General features: G+C 33.4%; 1 protein-coding gene and 2 long non-coding RNA genes across 5 annotated transcripts in view; 1 reads left to right on the plus strand and 2 right to left on the minus strand.

The window, feature by feature from the left end:
- chinmo (Chronologically inappropriate morphogenesis) overlaps positions 1 to 7,521 on the minus strand; it is a 32,225-nt gene extending 24,704 nt beyond the window's left edge. Inside the window, exon 1 of one of the 3 annotated variants that reach the window (XM_081984886.1) lies at positions 7,266 to 7,521. Coding sequence is in view for 2 of the 3 variants with exons in the window: in XM_081984883.1 (XP_081841009.1) it covers positions 7,211 to 7,223 (13 nt within the window). In the remaining variant the exon portion in view is untranslated. Of the gene's footprint in view, positions 1 to 7,210 lie in introns of all 3 variants that reach the window. The other 2 variants (XM_081984883.1, XM_081984887.1) reach the window with 2 other exon arrangements.
- A 1,975-nt stretch (positions 7,522 to 9,496) lies between these two features.
- Positions 9,497 to 10,592, plus strand: LOC145732556 (uncharacterized). The gene is made up of 2 exons (XR_014179031.1): positions 9,497 to 9,632; positions 10,286 to 10,592. It is a non-coding gene; the product is annotated as an uncharacterized LOC145732556 (long non-coding RNA).
- Positions 10,593 to 14,372: 3,780 nt separating this feature from the next.
- LOC145732653 (uncharacterized) lies at positions 14,373 to 15,294 on the minus strand. The gene is made up of 2 exons (XR_014179043.1): positions 14,649 to 15,294; positions 14,373 to 14,561 (listed from the first exon to the last, which is right to left on the minus strand). It is a non-coding gene; the product is annotated as an uncharacterized LOC145732653 (long non-coding RNA).
- Between the last annotated feature and the right edge of the window lie 10,463 nt (positions 15,295 to 25,757).

The following is a 25,757-nucleotide window of genomic DNA, read 5'->3' on the forward strand; positions in this document are numbered from 1 at the left end:
AACAAACCAAAAAGTCACACAATTTCGCTCACCAAAATATTTAAACAATTTATCTGATAATATGATGTGAACATTTAGTTAGAAAACAATGATGAAGTGTAGTCAAGCAACACGTTCCCACAGTTGAACGAAATTGGAAAAAAAACATTATTTTGGGTTTTTTCTAATTGCCAAAAAATTTATTTTTATGCTATTCGACCGTGATGAGCACAATTTAGTTCAGTAATCATCGATCATTAGTTGTTGTTTGAACCTGTATCAATGCAAGAAAGTTGTAGGAAATGTTTGTAGAATCTACGACTAAGAATTTTTATTAAACTTCAATATAGGTGAAAAACCATAAAAATTTAAATTTTGTAATAAATGTTTTTCTACTGGATCTTGTTTAAGATTCCATATCATCGGTGAAGAAGTATGCTAAATGTAAATGTATTTGAAAACGTTTTGTACCAACGTCAACTTTAAATAGTATAGTAAGATTCATACTGGTGAAAATGATAGAAGATAAAATAAATGATAAAATAATAAAATTATAAAAATTAAAAAATGATAAAATAAAATAAAATGATAAAATAATTCTTCCCGCTTCTGGGCACAAAGTGTTTAGCTCACGTCTGTGATTATAGACATTTGATATAATGTGTTAATTAACTAGTATTTATTGTTATACAGTGCGTTTTTTTTAACGCGCAACATAGGATTTCACGTGTTAAATTTTTAAGCCCATGTTAGACCATGTTATTTTGGAACTACAAGTATAAAACTTGACGGGTGGCTATTTCGTACCCTGAAGCTTACGTAAATTTACGAATTCGGCCTAAAAAGTGTTAAAAAACTTGCAAAAAATCATCTTTTTTCGAAAAGGTTTTATCGTTTCATACTCCCTGTATGCATTGTTGTTCTTTGTTGTTTTTGATACTGGCAGGGCAGGTAGCAGGTAAAATTTGGCGTAGAAAGTAAAACAGGGTGATCATTAACTTTATATCAAGAAAGTTAAGAACAAAAGAAGTATTTTTATAGGTGAATTGTTCAAATTGACCTCCGTTTGAAGCCAAACAGTATATTCCAAACAATCATAAAATGCCCTTTTGACGTTTAAAAGATGTCGGGTCGTGATGCAGTCAAAATAAGTAACTTCACCTGCTACCTGCCCTGCCAGTATCAAAATCAACAAGGAACAACAATGCATACAGGGAGTATGAAAGGATAAAATCTTTTCGAAAAAAATGATTTTTTTCCAGTTTTAAATCACTTTTAGACCAAATTGGTAGACTTACTTAAGCTTCAGGGTACTAAAGACACACCCGTCAAGTTTTATACCTGTAGTTCCAAAATAACATGGTCTAACATGGGCTTAAAAATTTAACACGTAAAATCCTATGTTGCGCGTTAAAAAAAACGCACTGTATAATGATGCTTCTGACACGAATAAATAAATACTGGTGAAAAAATATTGTGACAAATGTTTTGCGTCTAGATATAGTTAGTGAAAATATAGTAATGTTTTTCCACTACTAACATGATAAACATATCATTATTGACCGATTAGTAACTTGAGAAATTAGATATCTCTACTTTAATGGTGATCATTGTTGACTTAGGTCAAAATTAGAGTGTAATCTTTCACAACAAAAAAGAAAATATTATTGACCTAGGTAAATAATGTCAATGTATTAAGACATATGCTTAACTTGACAGACAGCTAAGTTAGGTTGGGTCTTCATGTTGTTTTGTTGTTATCCTAGATCAAAAATATGGTTAATAGTGGAAAAAACGCTATATTATCCACGGATTAGACAGCTTTTATTGATCTTATGTCTTAAATCCCTTGTCGGTTCACTCCTCGGGATTTAAACTTGACATACGGTCAATCAAAGCTTCTGTCAAAACCTTGGTTAATAATATACTATTGAATCTGCAAATTTGCCAATATACTGCAAACTACCCAACGAGTAATGGAGAGGACTATGATGGGAATCACTCTAAGGGATAGAATTAAGGGAAATTCGAAGAAGAACTAAAGTGACAGATATTCTAAGGCTTATGGCACAACTGAAATGAAGATGGGCTGGTCATGTGGCAAGGCAGGACGACCACAGGTGGGCACATAGGATACTACTTTGGCGCCCAAGAGATACCAAACGTAGCATTGGTAGGCCCCAGAGACGATATCCAGAATGTTGCAGGAAGGAATTGGATCCGGACTGCTAGAAATAGAAAGGCGTGGAAGGATTTGGAAGAGGCCTACCAGGAGTGGATAAATACGGGAGGAGAAGAAGATTGGATCTGCTCTTCAAGTATGCCCACTGCTTTTATGATAACTCCATTTTCAGCTCTTTCAATCAAGTTGCCAAAATCTTTCACCAGTTATGTGATGATTTTTTACAACTTGAATAACCAAGTCAAACCACAACTGATGGCAAAGATACTACTACTCATGGAAGAACGGAGAAAGCAAAAGGACAGTTTCTCAACATACAAAACCATGAGTTCAATGTACATAGCAAAGTTACAGGAAACCTATAAAAATAAAAATGCCGGAAAACTTGTAAATAATGCAGAAGAGCTGATTGTGGATACAGATTATATTAGAGAAACTTGGAAAAAGTATATAGCACAGTTGTTTTTTTGATGAGAGCGGAGACCCACATCCCATTCAGACTGAGTCCGGATCTGAGTTGCATTGCGGAAGTTAAAGCATGCTCTAATGGAAGGAAAGACTCTAGAGTCGGATGGAGTACATTTGGAATTCCTCAGGCTTCTTGACGATGAGTCCTTCACAGAGGCAACACCAAGAAAACTCGAAGCCATCGAAATGTAGCTTTACAGGAGGATGCCGAGAATATCATGGGAGGACCAATGGGATGCCCAATGATGGAGAGAATGAAGAAGAACTTAAACTCTCCAATGATGAAGAGAATGAAGAGGAACGAAAGCAAATATCACCTTTTAAAGTACGTTCTGCAAGGGAAAGTTTATGGCAGAAGACCACCAGAAAGAAAGAGAATTACTAAAACTTAAGTCATCATATTCAGGCAGTATTCGGAACGAAGATGAGGATTCCATGCTTTGTCCTTTGTCGTGAGACATGGTTAAAGATTCCTCTCTATATAGAAAAGTGGCTATAGCAGTCTTCTTGTCCTCTTTGAACCTTGTAAGTTGCGTATTTGAAGAGCATAGACAAAAAAATTCATGTTGTACTAAAGTTGTTGAGGAACTTTGCACTTAACAGCACTGACTTTAAATTCAACACACATTTTCTACTCTTTCAAGTTCTATTCAGTGGACCTATTAATGACAATTTAATAGTGTCAAATTGATTCAATAATAATAAAAAAATGTGTACAATAGAGTAAAACTTTTGTTCGTTGTGCGTATAAAAGCATAAAAATTGTATTGCGTCGCGGAACCGAAAAATATTCTTCTAAATTCGTTGAGGTGACTGTATGAATCTCATATAATTATAGGAGAGGTGTTCAACGAACCGTACCAATTTGTAAGTAAAATTTGCAGGCTGCAGAGTAGGAGGTTTGGCATTGAAAATACCATTAACCTCTGTCGTGATTGCATAATGTTATTGCGTTTTATTAGTAGCCCGGTGTTTAAAATTAGCACCACTCTAAAACGTTCAATAATGGTTCCTGGTCAAAACGTAATCTGCGTGAAAAATGATTGTTTGGTTAGAAACATTTCAACTTACAATTTGTCATAATCATAATATTACACACACAAACCTGTTCCCAGCAATTGCAGTTTGTTTGATTTCAAAGGAAAACCCAAATTTTTATCTTGAGAACTCCAGTTAATATTTCCTTGGTAAAATGTTTATCTGTGATGTAATTGAATGGTGTAAAACAATCGAAACGCAATTTCATGCAAAAACGAACATTTCAACACGTGTACTGTGTTAATTGATTTTTTTTTGTTTTTGAATTGTCTAAATGTGTAAGGTCGTCTAATAAACTTATATTAAATATTCTTTTGTCTCATATCGGCTTGAACAATACTGATCGATTAATTTACGTGTTTCTAGGCAGGTATTTTTTTTTTCCAAGATTTATAACTACTTGCAATATACTCAAACGTTTATGTTACAGGTATTTTTAATTGCTTTTGTAATCAGTTGAGGATCTAGAACAAATAACGACGGAGAATTTTTGTAGTACTTGGCAAACAGACCTTTTGAAGTTAGACTGCAAAATATGTGTACATTTTGTATTCAACAAAATTTGCAATAAAGCCTTATTGAAATTCAAATTCATTTTTAAAACCATTTTTAGCTTGTAGCAATTCTAGAAAATAAAGTAAAAAGGGTCTTCAAATTCTGGATTATTATTATTATTAATTAGCAAAACAAATTAAGGGTTTGGTAAATTTCAGGATAAAAAATTGGAGAGTAACATGACCTATAATTTAAAAATTACTTTGCATTATACTAAATTATTACATTTCATGTAAAGGAGTTGTACTGCCAACTGACTTTCTGGGAGCTTTCAAATCAAGTTATTGAAATTAATATGTATGTTAATTTTTATTAATATATTATGTATGTTTTGTTTTAGTTCCTTTCTTTTACGAACTATGGATATTTGTTGGGTGATTTATCGGTACCATTTGTTCTCTAAACATTACTATAAACTTTTCAAATCCGTTACGCAAAAGCAAAATTTAACGGTCAAATAAACAATCAGGAAGCACGTTACTTTTATTTTAAAGGTAACAGAGATAAATGCAGCAGACAGTTGTTGTTCCATCAAGGTTGTGGCATAACTCAACTTTTTTTGGTGATCATTATCCTTGAGAACGCATTACAGGATGACGTGATTTTTACGCACGTTAAAACGTTAAGTTAGATAATGACAAACACCTTTGTGTTTAGTATATATCGTCGTTCTACGAATAACTTTAAACGATCTTGTTTTGAACGATGGTCCTTGATGCAGTACGCCAACGCGCGCATTAATTCCACAAAACGTGATCGACCAAAAATGCTAAACTGCATATCGCTTTTTCAACTTGGAAAACTAATTACTCATTGATATAGATAACCTTCAATGAAAATGAGCAAGTCTATTCTTCGTTATCTTATTTCCTTATTACGTGTACTATGCACATCTCAATTCACATGGATTATTTCAGGCAAATGATGTCATGATTTCAATGAAGTGTCACATGTTTGTTAATATGTTATAAAAGTGATTGCTAAAGTCTACATGTGCGGAATTTGCGTAAAGTATAAGTTTGTGATTGGTCAAAAAAACCACCACCAATTTTGACCAATCACTAGCTGCTCACGTACCTGAGGGTTACGCAAATGTAACCTAGCCTAACCTAATCTAAACTTTCTTTTAAATCCTGCATTAACTGGCAGACTGTTAATTGAAAAATATGCATTTGCTGTCACTTGTCATTGTTGTCACATTAAAAATATCTGAAGCTGAAGGAAACGAAAATTTTGCTACATAATATGCTACAGTTTAAAATTGTCAATGTCGGTTATTTCAATTTTATCACCCACGATGACGTAACCGCCAACTGCAATGACTTGCTTTATAGAAACTTTTTACTACATGAGACGAAACCTGTTTCTTCCAGCCGCTTCTTCTAAAACCGTTAAAATTAGGTGAAATAACGACTTTTGGAAATTTGAAAAAATGACATTTTAGGAAAAATTTTTTTTTGCTTCGTAAAGGTTCCAGTGCACAGCAAAGAACATATTTATACCAAAGAACCTTAAAAATCATATAGGTATTTACGTTAAACTATCCAAAAATTTCGTTTTTAATATTTGATTTACGTCTCCCTGTGTATAAACTTCAATATCTCGGTAACGTGAAGAGCTAAAAAGGTCAGTTTTGGCTCATTTTGTAGTATTTTTTATCTATTTTTTAATGGCGTTTTAATGAAATCTATAAGAGTTCAAATAAAAAAGTTACAATCATTCAAAAACGAACGAAACAAAAAAGTGCAATTTTGGAAGAAGAAATAAGTACAAAAAAACTTTTTACAATTTTTCAAAAAAATTGAAAGAATGAGGGAGTATTAGGGGTCTTTTTTTACTACTTTTTGAAATTCAATATCTCGGTAACATGAAGAGCAACAGAGGTCAGTTTTAAATGACCTAAAATGTTTTCGAGAAAAAATGTAATATATTTACGAAAGGAATCAGTTTGAAGACGATCAGATGAAGTCCAAGAGAGTTTTGAAGAGTTTGAATGACAAACAGTCTTCTCCACAATACTTTATTATGACCTTAGATGGTAAGGTCTGCTCAACAAGTTTCGGTCACATAAATGACCATCTTCACGAGCTCAAATCAGTCGATCAATGTGACTACTGTCTTTTTACAAGGGAAGAGACAGAGAAACCCATGTTAAACCGAATTAGTGAATTTAACATAGTTCAATAGGCGAACAAAGCTCATTATGGAGAAAAAACTAACTCTAGCACATTAAATTAAAAATTAAAACAAAAAACTTAAACTAGACCCATTTAGGGCTGGGTGAGACCCTATGGGGAAAAAAGAGTTTAAAATGTGATGGATGGTGTACAAATTTTAAACTCTTTTTTCCCCATAGGGTCTCACCCAGCCCTAAATGGGTCTAGTTTAAGTTTTTTGTTTAACATTTTACTTCTGGTACATCAAGTAAAGTAGGTAGTACCAAGTAATGAACGGTTTCTTAGAATTTGTTGGATAATCCAAACTTGATAAAATCAAATATAAATTTTGATAAAATAAATTCCACAAATATGAGTCTTAAATATTCGTCCAGTTATCTAAATTTTTTTTGGAAGTTCCAGTACTTTTATGATTTCCGACATAGCAGCGCTATCGCTAACATAACCGCTTTTTAAGGAAAAACTAAACTATACAAGCAACAATTTTGAATTTTGACTCATCACTATCACCCGAGTGTGATAACTGGAAACCACTGTATTATAATAGTAAAATGGTTATGCTATAGTGGTTAAGTGGAGTGAGTAGTAGAAAAAATATTCAACTTTCCTTATCTACTAAAATAATTATTATAAAATTAACCTATTAACCTGCATATTTTTTGATTACAATACTTTAAAATGTACAACTGATAATTTGACGCAGTCAGTTATCAAAATGTAATTTCTTAATCAATTTTCAGGGAAATAAAATAAAAACGCCGGCCCTAGATTATCAAATTTAGGCAATAGTTCAAACATCAGGGCCACTTACCACGCATTTCCATTGTAGGTTACCAACTCAGTAGGATGTGGTCCTTGGAACTCACCTCAATTTTTTTGATAATTTTAAAGTTAATCCAAATCACATTCACAAGACAATTTTCTTGATGGATGACAGTTTTTTCTCAACCGATTGCATTATTAAACAATTTTTTGATTAAAAAAAAAAACGATCTAAAGTACTGTTCAAACTATAACAATAGTTAAAGCACGCACAAATTGCACTTGTGTGTATTTTTGCAGGCCGCCTAATTCTGGCAACCAGGAAAAAATTCGAATCGCCAAATGTTTTGGCCCCACCGTTGCCAAATTTATCGACCAATTTTTTTTTATCTAGCCGATAGTGAACGTTATTTAAACAAGTAACCGACGCCAGAGACGTGCATCAGTTTATAACGGCGAGATACCAGACAGAGATCAGTTTTACGTTAATATTGTATATTTGGGATTAATGAATGTTCAGTAATTTTACAAGGTGTCCCAAAAAAAAATTGCAAAATTTTGAGCCTAGACAACCCTAAAAACGACGACACCCCCTTTACGACACTCTATACTAAGTAAACACTATTTTTTATGAAAGTCTGTACTACTGTCTAAATTTACGTTTTGAAAGTCACGTGACTGTTTTTGACAGATGTCACCTGGGCTCTTTGCAGTGTTGCAAACTCAGAAATTGGATTATCATCTTCACGTACCATTCAACTTTTACAAACTGTCTAAAATTAATTTACCAAGTTTTTCAACGATTAAGCTATATTTTAAAAGTCACGTGACTGATTTTGACTACTCTAAAAATATTTGAAAAATTCAACATTAAAATCTGTTGATATTTACTTCAATTAATAACTCCTGTAATTGTAATGTCTTCTGACTTCTATTATTCTTCAGGGTCGAATTCTGAGCTAAGCACATTCTAAGCTTTTGGTTCATTTTTTAGACCAACCGGTAGACATGTGGTCCAAATTGGTGATGCATGTATTGGGATCCCGAAAACGGTAAGAGCTACAGAGCCGGTTAAACGGGGAAAATTTTAGAGAATTTTATGTGAAACTTATTTCCGGTTTCCAAATTAAGTTATCTATCTACGTCTTTCGGAAAATTGGGAAAACGTCAGAGGCTGCATTTTAAACACTCTTTAACAAAGCCAAAGAGAGTTTTGAAACTAAGACATTATTAAGGCACTTTTTTACGTAGAAATATCTATCGTCATTGGTTTCCGAGATATGGATGATAACTTTGTAAGCCATTTTGAAGGCGGCTATAAGAATTTACATGACGATAGATTTTTTCTAATTACGTCATCGTGTTCTACGTAAGAAAGTGCCTTAATAATGTCTTAGTTTCAAAACTCTCTTTGGCTTTGTTAAAGAGTATTTAAAATGCAGCCGCTGACGTTTTCCCAATTTTCCGGAAAACGGAGAAAGATAATTTAATTTGGAAACCGGAAATAAGTTTCCCATAAAATTCGTTAAAACTTTCTCCATTTAACCGACTCTGTAGCTCTTACGGTTACAGAGATCCCAATACATGTAGAACCAATTTGGGACACACTGTATAATTTTATTTTTCACGCTGCAGACAACCCAAACAGCAATAAAACTCTCTGTTAGAATATAGGTTAGTTCCTTCATTTCAAGACACACTGTACACTTAACTTGATTGACAGGTTTAGTACAAAAACGTCAAAATTTAAAAATAACATCCTAATCAACTTTGAGTTTCAGTTTAACATAAATGTGTTATAAAAACGGTAAATGTGTAACGTTGATTCAACTTTGATTAAGAAACGTTGCAGTTACGTAGAAATTCGACATATGAGTAACTGTGTTAAGAAATTTTGTTATTGACAAACAAATTATAAATTAAGGTTATTAGGTAACGTTGATTTGTCGTTAATATAATTCAACAACGTCAATTTAGCAATCAAACATGAAATATTTGAGTCACTGGGTAGGTATCCACACTTTTGTCATTTGTCCTGATGATGCACTTTGGCAAACAGTCATAAATCACAAATAGAAATTGGTTACAATGTAACTACAATGTTATCGACGTCCCACACGCCACCACTAATCTCTGACATTGCAGTTTGCACGATGTTATCACTTTTACGTTGCACTTAATAGAAAAGCAAACATTTTCAAAGTAAATACACTACTTAATTTGTTTTTGCCTAAATTTTTTATCGTAAAAACTACATTGTTGCACATTCGATGGTACACGTGTTGATCATTTAAGTCAGGTTGCAATGACGTTAATTCCGGTCATACGTTGATCTGGTTTGAAGTTCTATGTATTTATAGATTATATGCATTTGCAACTTTGTTATATTCCATGTTTTGCCAATTTAGATAGCAGACACGTGTGGAAAACCATCATCACATAGTGCGGATAATTATGCGGATTAATAGCAGGTATCTATGGAAGCTTCATATGACTTATATTTGATTTAACCCATCTGTTCATATTCGATTTATACAAGTTTTTTTTTTATATTTTAATTACTCTGTTATTAAGATATTTTGAAACTGTGTATATGTAGCTAGTTTACTAATTATTTTTTTTGCAAAAAACATGAACTGTTGTTAATAATTTTGCATAATTTGTTTCATTTTTTTATAACTTTAAAAAATCCTACAACATTCTTTAGAAATTGCTTTACACATTTTGGGTAATTTGACCTTTTCTTCAGTACTTGACAAATGATTGACATCTAAATTGTCGATTTTTGCACCCACTTGGCAACGTTGCAAACAATTCTAATGCTGCCGCAGTTTATTGCCAAAAATCAGCGGCAAGGGACGAGGGGGCCCCAAAAATTCGCATAGAGAACTATTTTGGGTTACGTAAGTCTTGGTGCACGAACGCGCGTCGTACGCCGCATTTAAACATTTTACAAGGTTATAGTTGTTTGCGGTGTTGCCAATACTTGCATTTTTTCCACCCACAAAATCCTTGTAAAAAATTATCTACCAGAAAATTCAAATCAGGTGTGTTGAATAAGCTAAAGTTATTTACCCTGAATTTAATTCTTTGAAACAATGACGGCAATGACGCTTTTTTGCAGAGATTCCCATCTAAATTCCGCTGACATAACACTCTGCAGAATACACACACAGTACACAATGAGTATTTTAATTCGGTTTACCCTCGAGATTGTGACTTTGGAGGTCGTAGGGAAAGCATTATCTACGGAAGGGATAAATTGGAGTGTACCCTTTGCATGGAAATTCCCTGCAAAATTTTCCTGAAGAAGGGTGTTACTGTCACGCCTGCAGGGAATCTTCTCTTAATCCTTAGTTATTATGTTTTTATGTCAGCTTATTATAAATGTGGAAATTATACACTTAAAAGTTGCTAGTAAGTTGCCAAAAGTTAAATAGTTTTGTTGCAACTGATGGTTTTCTCTGCAGAGCTAGAAAAGTGATGAGAGAAATCGAGAAAGAGCGAGAAGAAGATAAAAGCCTTCACTTTCTTCTAAACAAATTTAATAGACAAAAACAGGTAGGAAAAACAAAATTTCTAAAAACAAAATTTTAGCGGATAAATGACTTGTTTAGCATCAGTTCATTATTTCATACTTGAAGCATGTTGAAATCCACCAGATATCTTCAATAATATCATCGACAGAGAATTTACAGCAGCACTTAAGCAGATTTGTTCTACAAGTCAGCTGTTCCAAGTTCTTCATAGTCCAGAAAAGTCGTTTTGGAGTTTTCATATTCAGTGAAATCATCTTGTAATACAATAATCAACTAATTTTGTCAGAAAAATCCATATTAAGCCTATTTCATCGACAGAGAATTTGCAGCATTTGTTCTTCAAGTCCTTCAGCTGTTCCAAGTTTTCCATAATCCAGAAAAAACATTTTGGAGTTTTCTTCAGTAAAATAATCTAGTAACTCAATAGTCAAATAATTTTGTCACAAAAATCCATTTTAAATCTGTACAAACTACCCAGATATCTACAAATATCATCGACAAAGAATTTGCAGCATTTAGTCAGATTGGTTCTCTATTCCATGATCTAGAAAAGTTATTTAGAAGTTTTCATCTTCAGTGAAATCATCTCGTAATTCAATTCAATCAACTAATTTTGCCCTTTCTCAGATTTTTTTGATTCAAGAAAAACATAAATAATTTAAGAAAAACGTCGATTTTATTAGTCAAGACATTTCTTTCAAAGTTGGATGATATACTTTATCTGAAATAACAATAATAACCTAGTTTAGTAAACTGTAAGGAAACTGTGTCATTCCGATAAATTTGGGGTAATTAATAAGTAGTAATTAAGTACAAAAACTGATTTTTGTTTTAAAATCTTTTCTGGTCAAATCACTCAAATAAGTTTGATTCATTATTACAGTCAATATTGAGTTTGCTGAAAACAATACTGACAAATTAAACTTCCTGTTAAGTATGCATGCGGTTAACAAACAAAGCCGAGACCTTGGTTGCGCTCAAATTTTTGGCAACACTTTTGACCTTATTTACGTAAATGACATTGAATGCATCATCATTACATCAGATCAGCATGTTTGCAGTTGTTAATCAATTCTCGCAACCAACAAAAAACCGTCTGGCTCCATCCAGTTACGTTTGTTTAAATATTTACGACCAAAATGCATTTACAGCCTTAGACCAATAAATGTAGGTGATTTCAAAGCAAATATTCGTCATTCCGGATATTAAAATTCCCCAAGTTAATGCGATCTGTGTAAATAACTAAAACTTTCACATGGTTTTGTAGTAAACAGCAAACATTGTAGTGCAGCATTTACTAATCTTGTGTGACATTTAAATGTTATTGCTAATTAGTTACATCACCTCAAGTTTGGTAGCTAATTCAAAATCAACAATAATTGAAAACACGTTTTGTATTTGTTAATTTGTAATTGATAATATTAGTTTAGTACAAAGTTCTACAAGATCATCAGTTCCTCCTGAATCATTTTGATGAACAAAGCATGTATTGAAAATTGATCAAACCAACTCAAATTTGTAAACAACCAACATCATAGAGGAACACAGAAGGATGTAATAATAAACAACCGAATATCAGGTTGAGGAAGTCGTTTCGGTTACCACAGAACAACGTTACGTCATGACCGAGAAATTTGATTGGTGTGCGAATGTGAATAACTTTGTTGAACTTGAGAACCCGAGAGTCGTTGGTGAACCTGACCGCGCATAATGGTTCCTCTAAGATTCATTAGTTTTTGTTTGTAATAGTTGGGAAGCAGGACCGGATTAATGACACTTTTGAGTTCTGCTTCAATTCTGGTATCTAAAATTTACAGCTTGGTGGTTATAGATTTAGATTATGATCGTACCAGTACGTTGACTACAACAAGTTTTTTTGCTGTTCCTATAGACAACGGATGAGATTAATTATCTACATCTATAACCGGGCAAAAACATTCTTTCTCTGCAAATTAGTGTGACCTACACATCCAGGTAAATTCTGCTTCTGAAAATGCTTACCAAATTACATAACCAAATTGATTTTGGCAACGTCACAAATATGAATTTTTGGGTCTGAATTTTAGATATCCTGTATACTTATTGTAATTTGATTTAATTACGCACAATCTACAATTAATTAATAGCTGTACGTTTGTTTTTTAAGACTGAAAGCACATTATAATAATAAAACATTTATAATGTTAGTTTCTCTGCTATATTTTTTTTCCTGAAAGTAATAAGCTGAAACCTAATTTATCATGCGGCAGAATTGAGAATCATAGCAAAAACACTATTATCTGGAAATAGCTTTTCTGATAAACATACTGCTAATTTATGCAGGTGTGTTTCCTTTAACCTCCCATAAATAACCGAAGGAGAACCTCGCCCTTTTACGTCCTTCTTACAGGTCACGACACGGTCCTAACGTTGACTTTTATGTATTTGTTAGTGTATAAATTACTACATCCAAGCATTTTCACAATACTTTGTTCTAATCTGTCTGTGTAATACATAAAAATAAACCCAGACAATGTGTGCAAGTCGTAAACAACATAAGTGAACCGATAAAATTGTTACTTATTATCTCATATTTTGGCAGCAGGTTTCAAGGAAAAAAAATTAAGATGCATTGTCTTATCGGATTATTAAGAGTTCTTATCAGGTGATGCAATAAAATAATAATGTACGTAAACACGAATTTAAGATTCATAGTCGCAATTGATACGAAATAATATGTTATCAACATGGTCGTCTACATAATGTATTTCAATGCTATTTAATTTACGATTAGGTTTTGAGACATTGTAACAAAATGAAGTATTTTGTATTATTAATAAGCCAGAACCGGATTTATTGTGTTTTTGAATGGATGGTTCCAGAAGAAATCAACACTAATGCAAGGCAACTATGCCGACGACACAATTTTTCTTGTAACAGAAATTTTTCCCTTCACAGTCTTTAGATTTACAGTCCAAAATGTTCGGATATTTTACAAAAATGCCTTTTCAATACATACGACTCTTTCAATAAACCTGTATAAGATAAATGTTGATAACTCTTTCCTACTCTAAAAAGCTAAATAAAGAATTCTAGAATCTTATTTACATATTTGGACAGACTACAGATACTAATTTTGAATAAATAAAATACTGGTCTACCAAAAACGAGCACTAAGAATTTTGACGGAAATCAAGCTTAACTTAAAGCAAAAATGTATATTTTGAATGTCCTGGATGACTTTACAGATAAGGTTTCTAATAATAATAACAAAATAGACAATTTTTATTTTTTCATGTTTCAAGATGGAGAACTGACTTGAAAATTCAATCAACAAGTCCTTTTTTTATGTTTTGACACATAGAACTGGAAAATTATCTTGAAATGTGATAATTTGATCAAATTGACATTTCATACCTAAAACATTGACTTAATAATATGATTATAGACAATTTTCGTATTTTCTTATTTTTAAGTGAGTCTTAAAAACTTGATCAACAACGCATTTTTTATATTTTGACATTTGAAACTTGAAAACTGAAATTTACATAACAAACCTAAAAAACATAAATAATCACACGAACATTTTGCTGCGATGTTCCAAAATGCTTTCTTGAATACATCGACTAGATTACTTGCAAAATTAATTTTTAAACAAAAACGCAACAAAAAATCCAAAGCTAAACAAGTAAACAAATTTTCAATAATTTTATTTAAAAATAAACGCAGAAATTAAGCCAAATAGAAGACTCATTCATTGAAATTAGTAGGATTGGTCCAATAACTAAATAATACCGTTAAATTCGGATAGACACATATGACAACACTGCCACGACTTTTAGCCTGCTAGACTTTTTATTGGGTTTTCTGTCTGTGTTTCTCCTATGAAATTATCAATGTTTCTCTGTCAGTTTCACGGATTATCTAAAAAAAGCTCATGAAGGAATAAAATGTAAACAGGATTATTACCTTGGACAGTTTAATGTGTTTCAATTCAAAATGCTCGTCCAATTCAAACAGAGTAGTAATTGAAAGACATTCTGGCAACAATGTCATTTTTTGTTTCTATGACGTCATCCTAATTTGGTGTGATTTTGAGTGTAGTTCTTCCTAAATATCTATTTCTCGGATTGCGGTCCTGGATATGCACGCGTGCAGATATCCTATCGCAAAATGTCACGGTGACCCTGAGCCACGCGCACTGCCGAAATGTTGGGGACGAAAGGGGGCCGCGGGAGCATTAGCCGCAGTTAAGGACGAAGTTTGGTGCGAATCATCAACGTTGCCACATTTCCATTTTGTGGGCAAATTTTCCGCCAACAATCTTGGTTCAGTCAAACCAATCATGCAAATTTTCTCACGACGAGGATGGGGGTTATACAATGGTATTTGTGTAACTATTTCTATAGGTTTTTGGCAACACTGTACAGAATTTGTGCATGCCGTGGCCTCTAGTGCGTGTGTGGCACTGATCGGTTCTTATTGTGAACAGAGGCGGAACTGAAATGTATTTTTATATGTTGCTTAATAGCTAGCAGGGTCATCACAAAACAAACACTTTAAACCAATCTACACGCATTTCGTGTGAGATAAATATTGGTACGTTATAAGACCAATCGACATTGAATTTATCTAGTTCGGTTTGTCTGGTTGATATGCCTACTTCACTGATATCAGAAACCTCCCAACTAATTCCTATGCCAAAATTTAGCCGTAGGCAAGAAAGAGGCCAAGGACTTTTTATGGTTCCGTACGTTGGTCCCTCACAAAGCTTGTTCTCGAAACACTAAACTAGGAAAAATCATATATTATGCAGTTTTTAGTAAATATTAGGACAGATGAGTGGTTTTCATTAAAAGGAAAACATGATAACATCAGTTGTTTACAAGGTTCTAAGTGGAATATGTTTGTCAGAAAGTATGTTCGATAATGCAGTTTTCAAATTAATTCATAGCAAAGTTTGCATTACTTCACAATATAAAAATATCACGTTATGGTCTGGAGGATTAATTAAAGCTGGAAAACAGATGGGTTTGGTGAAAATCATTGAGTAAAAAAAAGAAGTATCAGGATTTAAGAAGAGATACGGAAGTTGCCATATTGGTCAACCACTTTAGGGTGCGCGTTTGTATGAATGTGTGGTGGTTACCTTAAAACTCGAAAACTGCTTCAACTGCCTTAGTTAGTTTAACACTAATAATAATCAAAGTAATTGTTTATGGGTATCATATTTTAAAAACTGTCCAAAATGCCCTAATTTCAAAGTCAGTAACAAAATGGCTGCAGTTACAGCAAAACAGACACCAGATTCGTGTTCTACATACCAAAACTAGTTAAAATGGCCCCGTTGACACGTTTAAATCCAATATGACGACAGTCAGTGTAGTAGATCAGAAAAAGTTTAATTGGTGTGCTAAAATTTGGTGACCTAAAACCTAAAATCTTGGTTTGATAAAAGGACCTTTTTTACCAAAATAAAGTTTTTAGAGTAGAAAGACTCAATTATTCTCAAATTCTTTGTGCTCAAACCATTTGACTTCACAGCTGCTTTTTAGACTACATTCCACTATTACGATTGTAAATCCAATAAAAATGTTTGTCTCTTTCTCTCTAACAGCCGTCATATGCAATAAACACTTTTATTCCCTGTTTTGAGTTGCACCTTTGTTTAAATTTTTTTTTATTTATTGGTGTGAACTGCAATATTAATTGTATTGAATATTATCTAGGAGAAACTGAAAAACTAAAATCTGTTTTCTCTGCCTTGGTCAGTTAAATTGCCAGATCAAAACCCCTTTGATTTTTTTGTTTTGCACACAAACAGTAATTTGCTACTGATTAGGATAGAAGAACCCATCACGTATTGTTCATTAGTTTTAATATAAGTTAATGGTTTTTCTTCTACAAATTACAAGTTTTACAAAAGCCTTGAGAAAAAAAAAACTTGCGCGAGCAGAACCGGGAAATTTAGTTTGGCAAACGAACAAGCTAAATTTAAAGAAATCTAATAATATTTTCATTATTTAGGATACCACTTTTGATTTCAGTTAGACGAACGTGCATAATACTGGCACGAGGCCAAAAAGCTTCACTAAAGGCTTTATTGTAAATCAATCGAAGGCCAACTAAAAATACGAAAGTTTGCAATGTAAATAAGGAACTTTTGCGTTTGATATTAAATTACGTATGGTGTATTACTCATCAATGGAATTAGGAGAATACGACAAAATGTTTTACGCATTTAATAAGATTGATTGCTGTGGAAGAGGGGAAGGATAATCACCTTTTTTGTACTACCCCATCTAAGTAAATCCTCTTTACAAAAAAACTGCTGCACATTTTGGGTTAAATATTATCCAGCACTAACAAAATTCTCCAATACCTAAACCGTTAGTGAGACACCGTAAAGTCCATTGTGTAGTCACTTGCGGCAGTCGAAGACCTGATATTCCTGTTTTGGCAGCCGAATAACCATTAATTATACGGAAGAAAGAAGGATGAATAAAGAGGAAACACAATAATCTCGACAGGCCTTTGAAACACTGGGGAAAGGTCAAGAAATGCGGAAGAGGCTAATTTAATAACGATTATATTGAACAATTGAGAAATTAAAAAATTATTAGCAAAGACGTTAATGGATATTGATGAATGTTTGAAGACACCCTTTATAATTTTTTCTCAATAAGAATAAAGTGTTGGAGATTAAAAAACTTTCAGAACTTACTAAACATAACAACAAAACATTAAATTAATACTTTCTGGTTAAATATGTCATGCTTTATCAGTCATTGGAATGAAAAGTACAACAAATACTAACATGGTAAAGTTTATTAAATAATATGTCAAAAACGATGAGTGTTTCTAGTAAAATCAAAACTGGATAATAACCATTTCAGTTACTTTTAAACTGTCTAAATTTATTCAGATGGGGAAGAAACTTTTGTTCAAATTTGGTTGTTATTAAAACACAAAAATCAATACATTTTTTTGAAAACTCACTTCCCTGGTCACTCTGACATTTAACGTAGCGTTAATAAAATCAAGCGTTCATTTTCATTATTTGGTAGAAATGATAGTTTAAATCGTTTAAAAAATATTACATTTCTGTTAAGCAATAAAAAAAATGCTTGAGAATATTGTCCAGATCAATAATTGATTCTTTCAATGATTATTAGTTATTTATCAATCTACGTATAGGTACTTCCATAATTACAGTGATCTAGTTTCTACCCTGCTACATCATTTAATAATCATTCCCACCCCTAGCGTAGAAGTAGAGTCTGTTCTAGAATAAAAGTAATGTAACACTCACAATATATTATACAGATTTTGCTAAATTAAATCTGTTTATAAAATTGAATGAGACTAATTTGGAATGTTCTATACCAGCTGCTTTTGAAACTTTCGAAAAGCGGCTTCGAGGGTTATTTCATCCCCCACGTCGTGGCAACATCGCAAAATGCACCCCCGCAACCTTGCCTTGCGTCCCTAACGACGGCCCGACATCGAGTTGCCAGCGAAAGCGGAATTCCATTTCGACCTTGGGGGAGGTCATCGGGCCAGGAAAGATGACGACAGATATCCCTGAGGATGCCGGTTTCTGATTGGTTCGATGACTGAGATAGCTAGTAATTATGAATGTTTTATTAAGCTGGTTCAAACGGGGCCTAATTCAATATTCATGGCAGTTTTTTGTTGTTGTAGCAACCCAGTTGTGTGTTGAAAATTTATTTTTACTTATTAGTTATCATCAAAATTAATCAAAAAAATGTAGGATCTAAAACTGAAGGAAGACTCAAACTGCTGCATTGCATCAAAAGGTAAATTACGAGAGCATAATCAAACCGTAAACCCATTTTCACTTTCCAAATTGGCCATAATCCATCATTCCCCACATCCGGCAGGAACAGGACCGCTGCAAGGCGGGTGCAAGATGTCTGCGCGTCGTCTGTCCCCTCTCCCCCCGGGATACCTCCCTTTTGCGCCCTAAAATGGGCCCACGCAAAAGGGCCAAGGCCTTTCCCGGCTGCTGCTGCTGATGCCGCTTCTCGGAGTTGCCAGGTTCCTGTTTTTTTCTTTGCCGACGTTGATGGGGGGAAAGTGTTGAGTTGCGATCTGTACTGCCTCCAGCCCTCTAGGGCGGAGATTATCAGATTATGTTTCAGTATATTACGTAATTAATACGAATTAGAACTGATAGGCCGAATGTTAAAGGGCTGACCTGAAAAGGTTACGTTTCAGTCTTTAATGGAGAAAATTGGTTGGTTATATTTTTTTCAAAACTTTAGTTTTTCAATGTTTTGCTTTATTCAGACAAATTTGAAATAGGCAGTTAAGTCAAAACTCACTAATTTTGATTGTGTGTTGTGAAAAATAAACAATAATATCTAAATTTGTGTCTTCACCATACACTCATTTTTGCAAAAGTGTAAAATTTGTCACACTTTTTAACATACAGAGAAAGTAAATCAACTTTTTAATGTTTGTTTCTTAATGATTTCTTTTCCTTATTCCAAAATAATGCTCTTTTTGTAATACCCAAGTTAAATTGAACTATTTAGCTTACACTAAGAAACAATTAAACACAAAGAACGGTACAAAAGGTTATTTCCCGACCAAGTTTTCGGTCAAAGCTTTTTTTGTATGCGGAAAACAGGCCGATCGATGGTCATTATCCTAACCTAGGGTGAGTGAACTGTGGTTAAAGAAAACCGTGAAACGCAAAAAAAATTGATATTTTACGTGGAAATTTGCTAGAAAATCCAAACGCGATTGACGAGCCGTGATTAAAACTACTTTGTGAAAATGTCCTGTTTTCTTTATCAGAGTAATCGTGCGGAAACTTTTATGCATATAAAACTAATATGATGCTCTAGCTTGAAAATAGTGAAAATAATAGGAAAATTGTCAACTATGAACACGGTTTCATGTTTATCATGCATCGAGTGGTTTGTATCTAAAAAAAACTTTTTTAATAAAGTGACTATCATACTGTCCTAAATTATGACTGAAAATGATTTTGCAATTTCAAACCCGTCTGACTTTATACACCCAGAGAAAATTCACGTAAATATTTCAGTGGAAAACCTAATTCCGAGCGACATAATATAGCTTCATTTTCTTCGAGAACAAAGTGCCTTTTCTAGATCAAAAGGCTCGTTACGACAATCCAGATATAACCTGGAAACGAAAGCTTGGCAGGTGCTTGTCTGTCGGATACTTAACAATTTAGACATGGATAAGGAACAAAGGAGAAACACGAAACCCGATAATCTCTCTTGATGTTAACAACACAACAAAAAAGTTACGTGTCTTGCTTAAGTAGATTTTGTACCCGGAATTTTCCGGAGAAAAACGTCACGACTGACCGCTTTTATTACGACGAAAACGGTACAACAGTCCTGGGAAAAACTAAGTTTGAAAGAACAACTTTGCTGTTCTAGATTCAGTTTCTTTTACTTTGAAATGTCCCATTTATGTTATGTTATTTCAGTTCGGGTTATTCAAGAAGGAAGGTCAATAAAACAAACTAATTGGGCGGACGTTAAGTTGGTAGCAATGTTGTCAGTTTTCCATAGCAGTTTTTGTCAAAGTTAGCTTTTTGACTCGTCTGGCGTTTATAAGATGATTTTAGAAGTGTTTAGCATTTTTTTGTATTTAAAGATTTCTAACATTATCAAAAATTCCGAAATAATTCTGGAAAAGCCTCCATTTTCAAAGCTCAGCTTCAAAAGCCAATTTTCGTGAGATTTTCAGTAGTATTTAGATACTTTTGGTATTCCCAAAACAGTTCTAAAAGTCTTTGGCGACTTTAGAAAGTTCTCGTAAAAAATGTAGGAAAAGTACTTGCAAAGCTTTTCAACAATTTTTAAGAAGTTTACAGTAGTGTTTGAATGTCTCTGGCATGCTCAAAACGATTCTAAAGGTTTCTGGCAAATTTTAAAATAGTAAGTAAGAGAGATTTATTTAGCATAATAGCTACATATAAAAAACAAAAAGGATAACTTAAGTAAATAACAGCATACAAAATAGCGCCTATAAAGCATAAAATATTAAAATCATACAGTCACAAATCATAAAATCCTTTAACCTATTCCATCCACGGTTCCACCACAAATGGTTTAATAGTCTTCGGCAATTAAAAAAACTTTTTAGAGAGTTGTAGTTTTATTTAGGTGTCTCTGATATATGTTCTAGAGATTTTAAGAAATTTTAAAATTTTATGTAAAAGTTTAAGACACTTTTCGAAACTTATTTCTGTAAATTGTTGGTAGTTTCACTAATTATAGGTCTCTAATAGTTCTAAAAGGATTTTAGGTGTCTCTGGAGGTTTTAAAAGGCTTTTTGTCAGTTTTAGCACTGTTTGAAAGGTTTTCAGTAGTAGTTAGAGAGTTCTGGCACTTCCACAATGGTTCTATTGGTGATTGGAAAAAAATTGGAGATTTTCAGTTGTATCTTGATGTCTCTGATATATTAAGAATAAGAGACATTTAAAAGGGGCAATTTAAAAATTTTCTGTAAGGTTTCAAAAGGTTAGTTCCAAAAGAATTTTAGGGGTCTCTAGAGGTTTTAAAAGGCTTTTTGTCAGTTTTTAATTTGTATTGAGATAACTCTGGCATATTTAAAATTATTGTAGAGGGTTCTAGCAATTCTAACAAATTCTTGTAAAGTTTACGGCATTTCTATAGACATCTGGCGGTTTTGGAAGGTTTTAGGTATTATTTAGCATAATATAACATAAAACCTCAAAAATGATTCTCTATTCATTTGACAGTTTTTAATTTTTTTAGGACATTCTCAAAAGCTTCTTGCAATTTTCAAGTAGTATTTAGAGGAATCTTCCAATTCCAGGAGTCCAAGACTTTTTGGAGATTTTCAGTAGTATTTATAATTCTCTGACACTGTCTGACAGTTCCAAAAGGATTCTAGAAACCAATGGATGTTTTGAGGCTTTTTAGAGAAAAGAAAGTTTTCTTTTTCAACTATAAATACCTCTAATTAACGACTAAACATAACAGAAACTCAGTTAACAAAAAATTGGGTGCTGGATAACAAAACTGAACTTAAAGGAGCTTTCCTTCCACACCAAACACGCCATAAGCATCAAACTTAGTTATCGAAAGTTTAGTACGCCAGAAATTGGAAACTTTTGTGCCACCCACCGCCACCCAGAACTAGAGGAAATTCGGCAACGACGCCGCGCCCGTTGCCGTGCTTTCTGTCATTTCTCTCCTCCCAGTGCCGCCCAGACTGCTCCCCCAAAACGAACGGGAGCACTGGAAATGGGGGGAGCGACAGAGTCAGCCAGCTGTACGAGGTTTTCGCTTTCCGTTTCAATTTGCCGCTGTCGGAGTTTCACTTTCGTTTTAAGGTTTGTATGGTGCTCCACTGCCGTTGCCTTGGTGGAGTTGGGGACCTGGGAGACCGGGTATAGGGTGGCAAGAAACTGTGCTAGGAAATAAGGAGAACTATGTTAGGAGTGGAAGTTGCGTAACTCTAGGGAGAGAACTGAGGTTGGGGGAAGGAGGGGAAAAGTGAAAGTTTATACTAAAAGGGTTTTGTGTTTTTGTTTTGCTTTGTAATGTTCTTGACGTTGAGATAAGACCTTGATGGGTGTTGCTAATGTAATTTTACTATGAATAAACATGTTTTTATCGTCTAGCATTTTAGCTTTACATATTACATTTTAAGTGGTTCAATTTGTGCTTAGTAGATTGGTGACATATTTGTTACACTCTGTGCAGTTACTACCTCTATCGAAATCCAAGAAAGATAATCATAACGACCACTTAGCACACAATTTAATGTTAAGAAACCACACTAATTACACTCCAGAGTAACAGTAAAACCACGCTTCCAACCTGAATAATATAAACGTCCATATAAATTCGGTTCATATCGCGCTGGGTTTCCACCCCTTCTTTCACCCCTTTAAACATAACTAGGACTCCTAAAAACAATTCCGCTGTATTTTGCCGGAATCGCGAGCGAAAGGGGTGCATAACGTAATGCATACATATTGAATCAGGTAGAGCAGTGGAAAATCCTCCTGTAAAATTGGACTTTCATAAGCTCAGCGCTCAAATATGCTGCTTTATTATGCAATGAATTTATACTACTAATACTCTACATCAGTCAAATTTTTTTTTGTACACATTTCTAGTGTTTGTGATCAGTACATTGTTTCAAACCCAAAGATTGCAGGGATTAATTGTTTGATTGTTGACTCACAATTTTTTACGTAAGAATCAAGAAAATCAAGTCTGGAGAGCGGAATGGGCAAACCAGAAAAATTGCTTTCTATACGTAAATATTAAATACAAACTGTGTTTCTGGCAGTTCAAAATTTGACACCGCTTTTTTTCTGACTGTACCAAACTTTGTTGTGTTTATTTAGGTTATTAGATAGGAAATGTATTAAGGATTCCAAAAATGTGCTTAAAACAGCCATTTTCTTACTACAAGATGGTTTTACAGGCGAGTTTGTCCCTGACTGTCCTTTCAAACTGTGTTTCTGGCAGTTCAAACTTTGACCCCGTTTTTCTTCCTGACTGTACCAAATTTTGTAGTGTTTTTTCAAGTTATTGGATAGGACATTTAATGAGGATTCCAAAAATGTGCTTAAAACAGTCATTTTGTCACTTCAAGTAGGTTTTACAAACGATTTTGACCATGACTATCCTTTCAAACTGTGTTTCTGGCAGTTCAAACTTTGACCCCGTTTTTCTTCCTGACTGTACCAAATTTTGTAGTGTTTTTTCAAGTTATTGGATAGGACATTTAATGAGGATTCCAAAAAATGTGTTTAAAACAGACATTTTGACACTCCAAGTAGGTTTTACGGACGATTTTGACCCTGACAGTCCTTTCAAACTGTGTTTCTGGCAGTTCAAACTTTGACCCCGTTTTTCTTCCTGACTGTACCAAATTTTGTTGTGTTTTTTCATGTTATTAGATAAGAAATTTAATGAAGATATCAAAAATGTGCTTAAAACAGTCATTTTCTTACTACAAGTTGGTTTTACAGGCAATTTTGTCCCTGACTGTCCTTTCAAACTGTGTTTCTGGCAGTTCAATCTTTGACCCCGTTTTTCTTCCTGACTGTACCAAATTTTGTTGTGTTTTTTCATGTTATTAGATAAGAAATTTAATGAAGATATCAAAAATGTGCTTAAAACAGTCATTTTCTTACTACAAGTTGGTTTTACAGGCAATTTTGTCCCTGACTGTCCTTTCAAACTGTGTTTTTGGCAGTTCAATCTTTGACCCCGTTTTTCTTCCTGACTGTACCAAATTTTGTTGTGTTTTTTCATGTTATTAGATAAGAAATTTAATGAAGATTTCAAAAATGTGCTTAAAACAGTCATTTTCTTACTACAAGTTGGCAAGCAATTTTGTACCTGACTGTCTTTTCAAACTGTGTTTCTGGCAGTTTAAACTTTGACCGCGGTTTTCTTCCTGACTGTACCAAATTTTGTAGTCTTTTTTCAGGTTATTGGATAGGAAATTTAATAAGGATTCCAAAAATGTGCTTAAAACAGTCATTTTCTTACGCCAAGTTGGTTTTACAGTCGATTTTGTCCCTGACTGTCCTTTTAAACTGTGTTTCTAACAATTCAAATTTTGACAGATTTTCTTCCTGGCTGTACCAAATTTTGTAGTGATTTTTCAGGTTATTGGATAGGAAATTTAATGAGGATTCCAAAAATGTGCTTAAAACAGTAATTTTCTACCTCCAAGATGGTTTTACATGCAATTTCGCCTCCGACTCTCCTTTCAAACTTTGTTTTCTGCTTCCACTACATGTTAATATACAAATTTTGTTTAAAAAATATTTTTTCTGAATTTAGTATTATTTTGGGCAATTCTGTAGAAATAATTATTTTTCAGTACTCACAAATTGAAATAGACATGTCAGGAGACTTTCCAAAAAAAATAACTTCTAAAATTAAAAATGAATGAATTTTCTTATGCATATTTATTAACATTTTTCGTTAAATAACCAATTATAAATCTGTGCAAATAACACCTGACTGAATCTCAACTAGGCATTTGTCATATGATTGATAAAAACTTGGCAACTTTGAACTATTTTATTGCTATTTGCTTTAAATTATTGTTTCTTTATGACTACGACAGATTCCAGAAAAAGAAAAATATTATAAAAAGTTACTCTGTACAATGTACAATACTGTACATAATCTGAAAAGCACTTATATTCATGGTATGTTTGGAACACACACACTGACATTTATTCACTGCACTAGCTAAAGTAAATAAACAAATAATAATAACAAATACAAAGTTATAAACAATGCATTAACAACCGATGATACTCGTATGTTTTCCCATAACTGTCTTTTTAAAGTTTAGAGGTATAACAATCAAAAGGTGGACTGATGCAGCATTAAGACGAAAGTAGGAAAGGGTGCATGTATAATAAGACTAAAACCTACATTACTTCCATATAGTGAGGTGGACAATGGACCAGAAACCTGTTATGCTGCATAACAAACGCAAATCAATAGTCATCCCCTTATAGGTGCATAAGTTAGGGTTTTTTTGTTGTTTTATGCAGATCGAGAGAGGTTTCTTGTCCAGTTTTAAATCCTTTGATCAGAAGTGGAAATTTAAACTGTAAATCAAATGGTTTTGAAGCAAACGAAATATATTGTGGGATATTTGAAATTTGGCTTTTACTAATTGAGCTGCGTGCAGGATTCTTTGTCTTCCATTTAAAGTGAGAACGCATAACGCAGAACTGCAAATCAATAGCCTACAAATTTGTTCCACTTCAGGAATTTACACACACACACACACATACAAATTCTAAGTGCAAGTTAACTAGTTATTAATGCAATTTTTTTTTAGGAAATATCAAAAAATGTGATATTTGTGGTAAAAATTACAGTAAAAACTTTCTTACTAAAAGTAACAATAATAAAAATATAGGTCAATACATACCTGCAAGAATGCACCCTAGTCTTCCGAGGTCTCCTTCTCTATTTCTCCATAATTCGCGCGATTCCAGTCTCCAGAACTATCTAATCTAGTCATATATCACAATTATCACAATTT

Source organism: Ips typographus, linkage group LG8, assembly GCF_016097725.1.
Source record: "Ips typographus isolate SLU linkage group LG8, UJ_Ityp_2.0, whole genome shotgun sequence".
Lineage (NCBI taxonomy): Eukaryota > Metazoa > Arthropoda > Insecta > Coleoptera > Curculionidae > Ips > Ips typographus.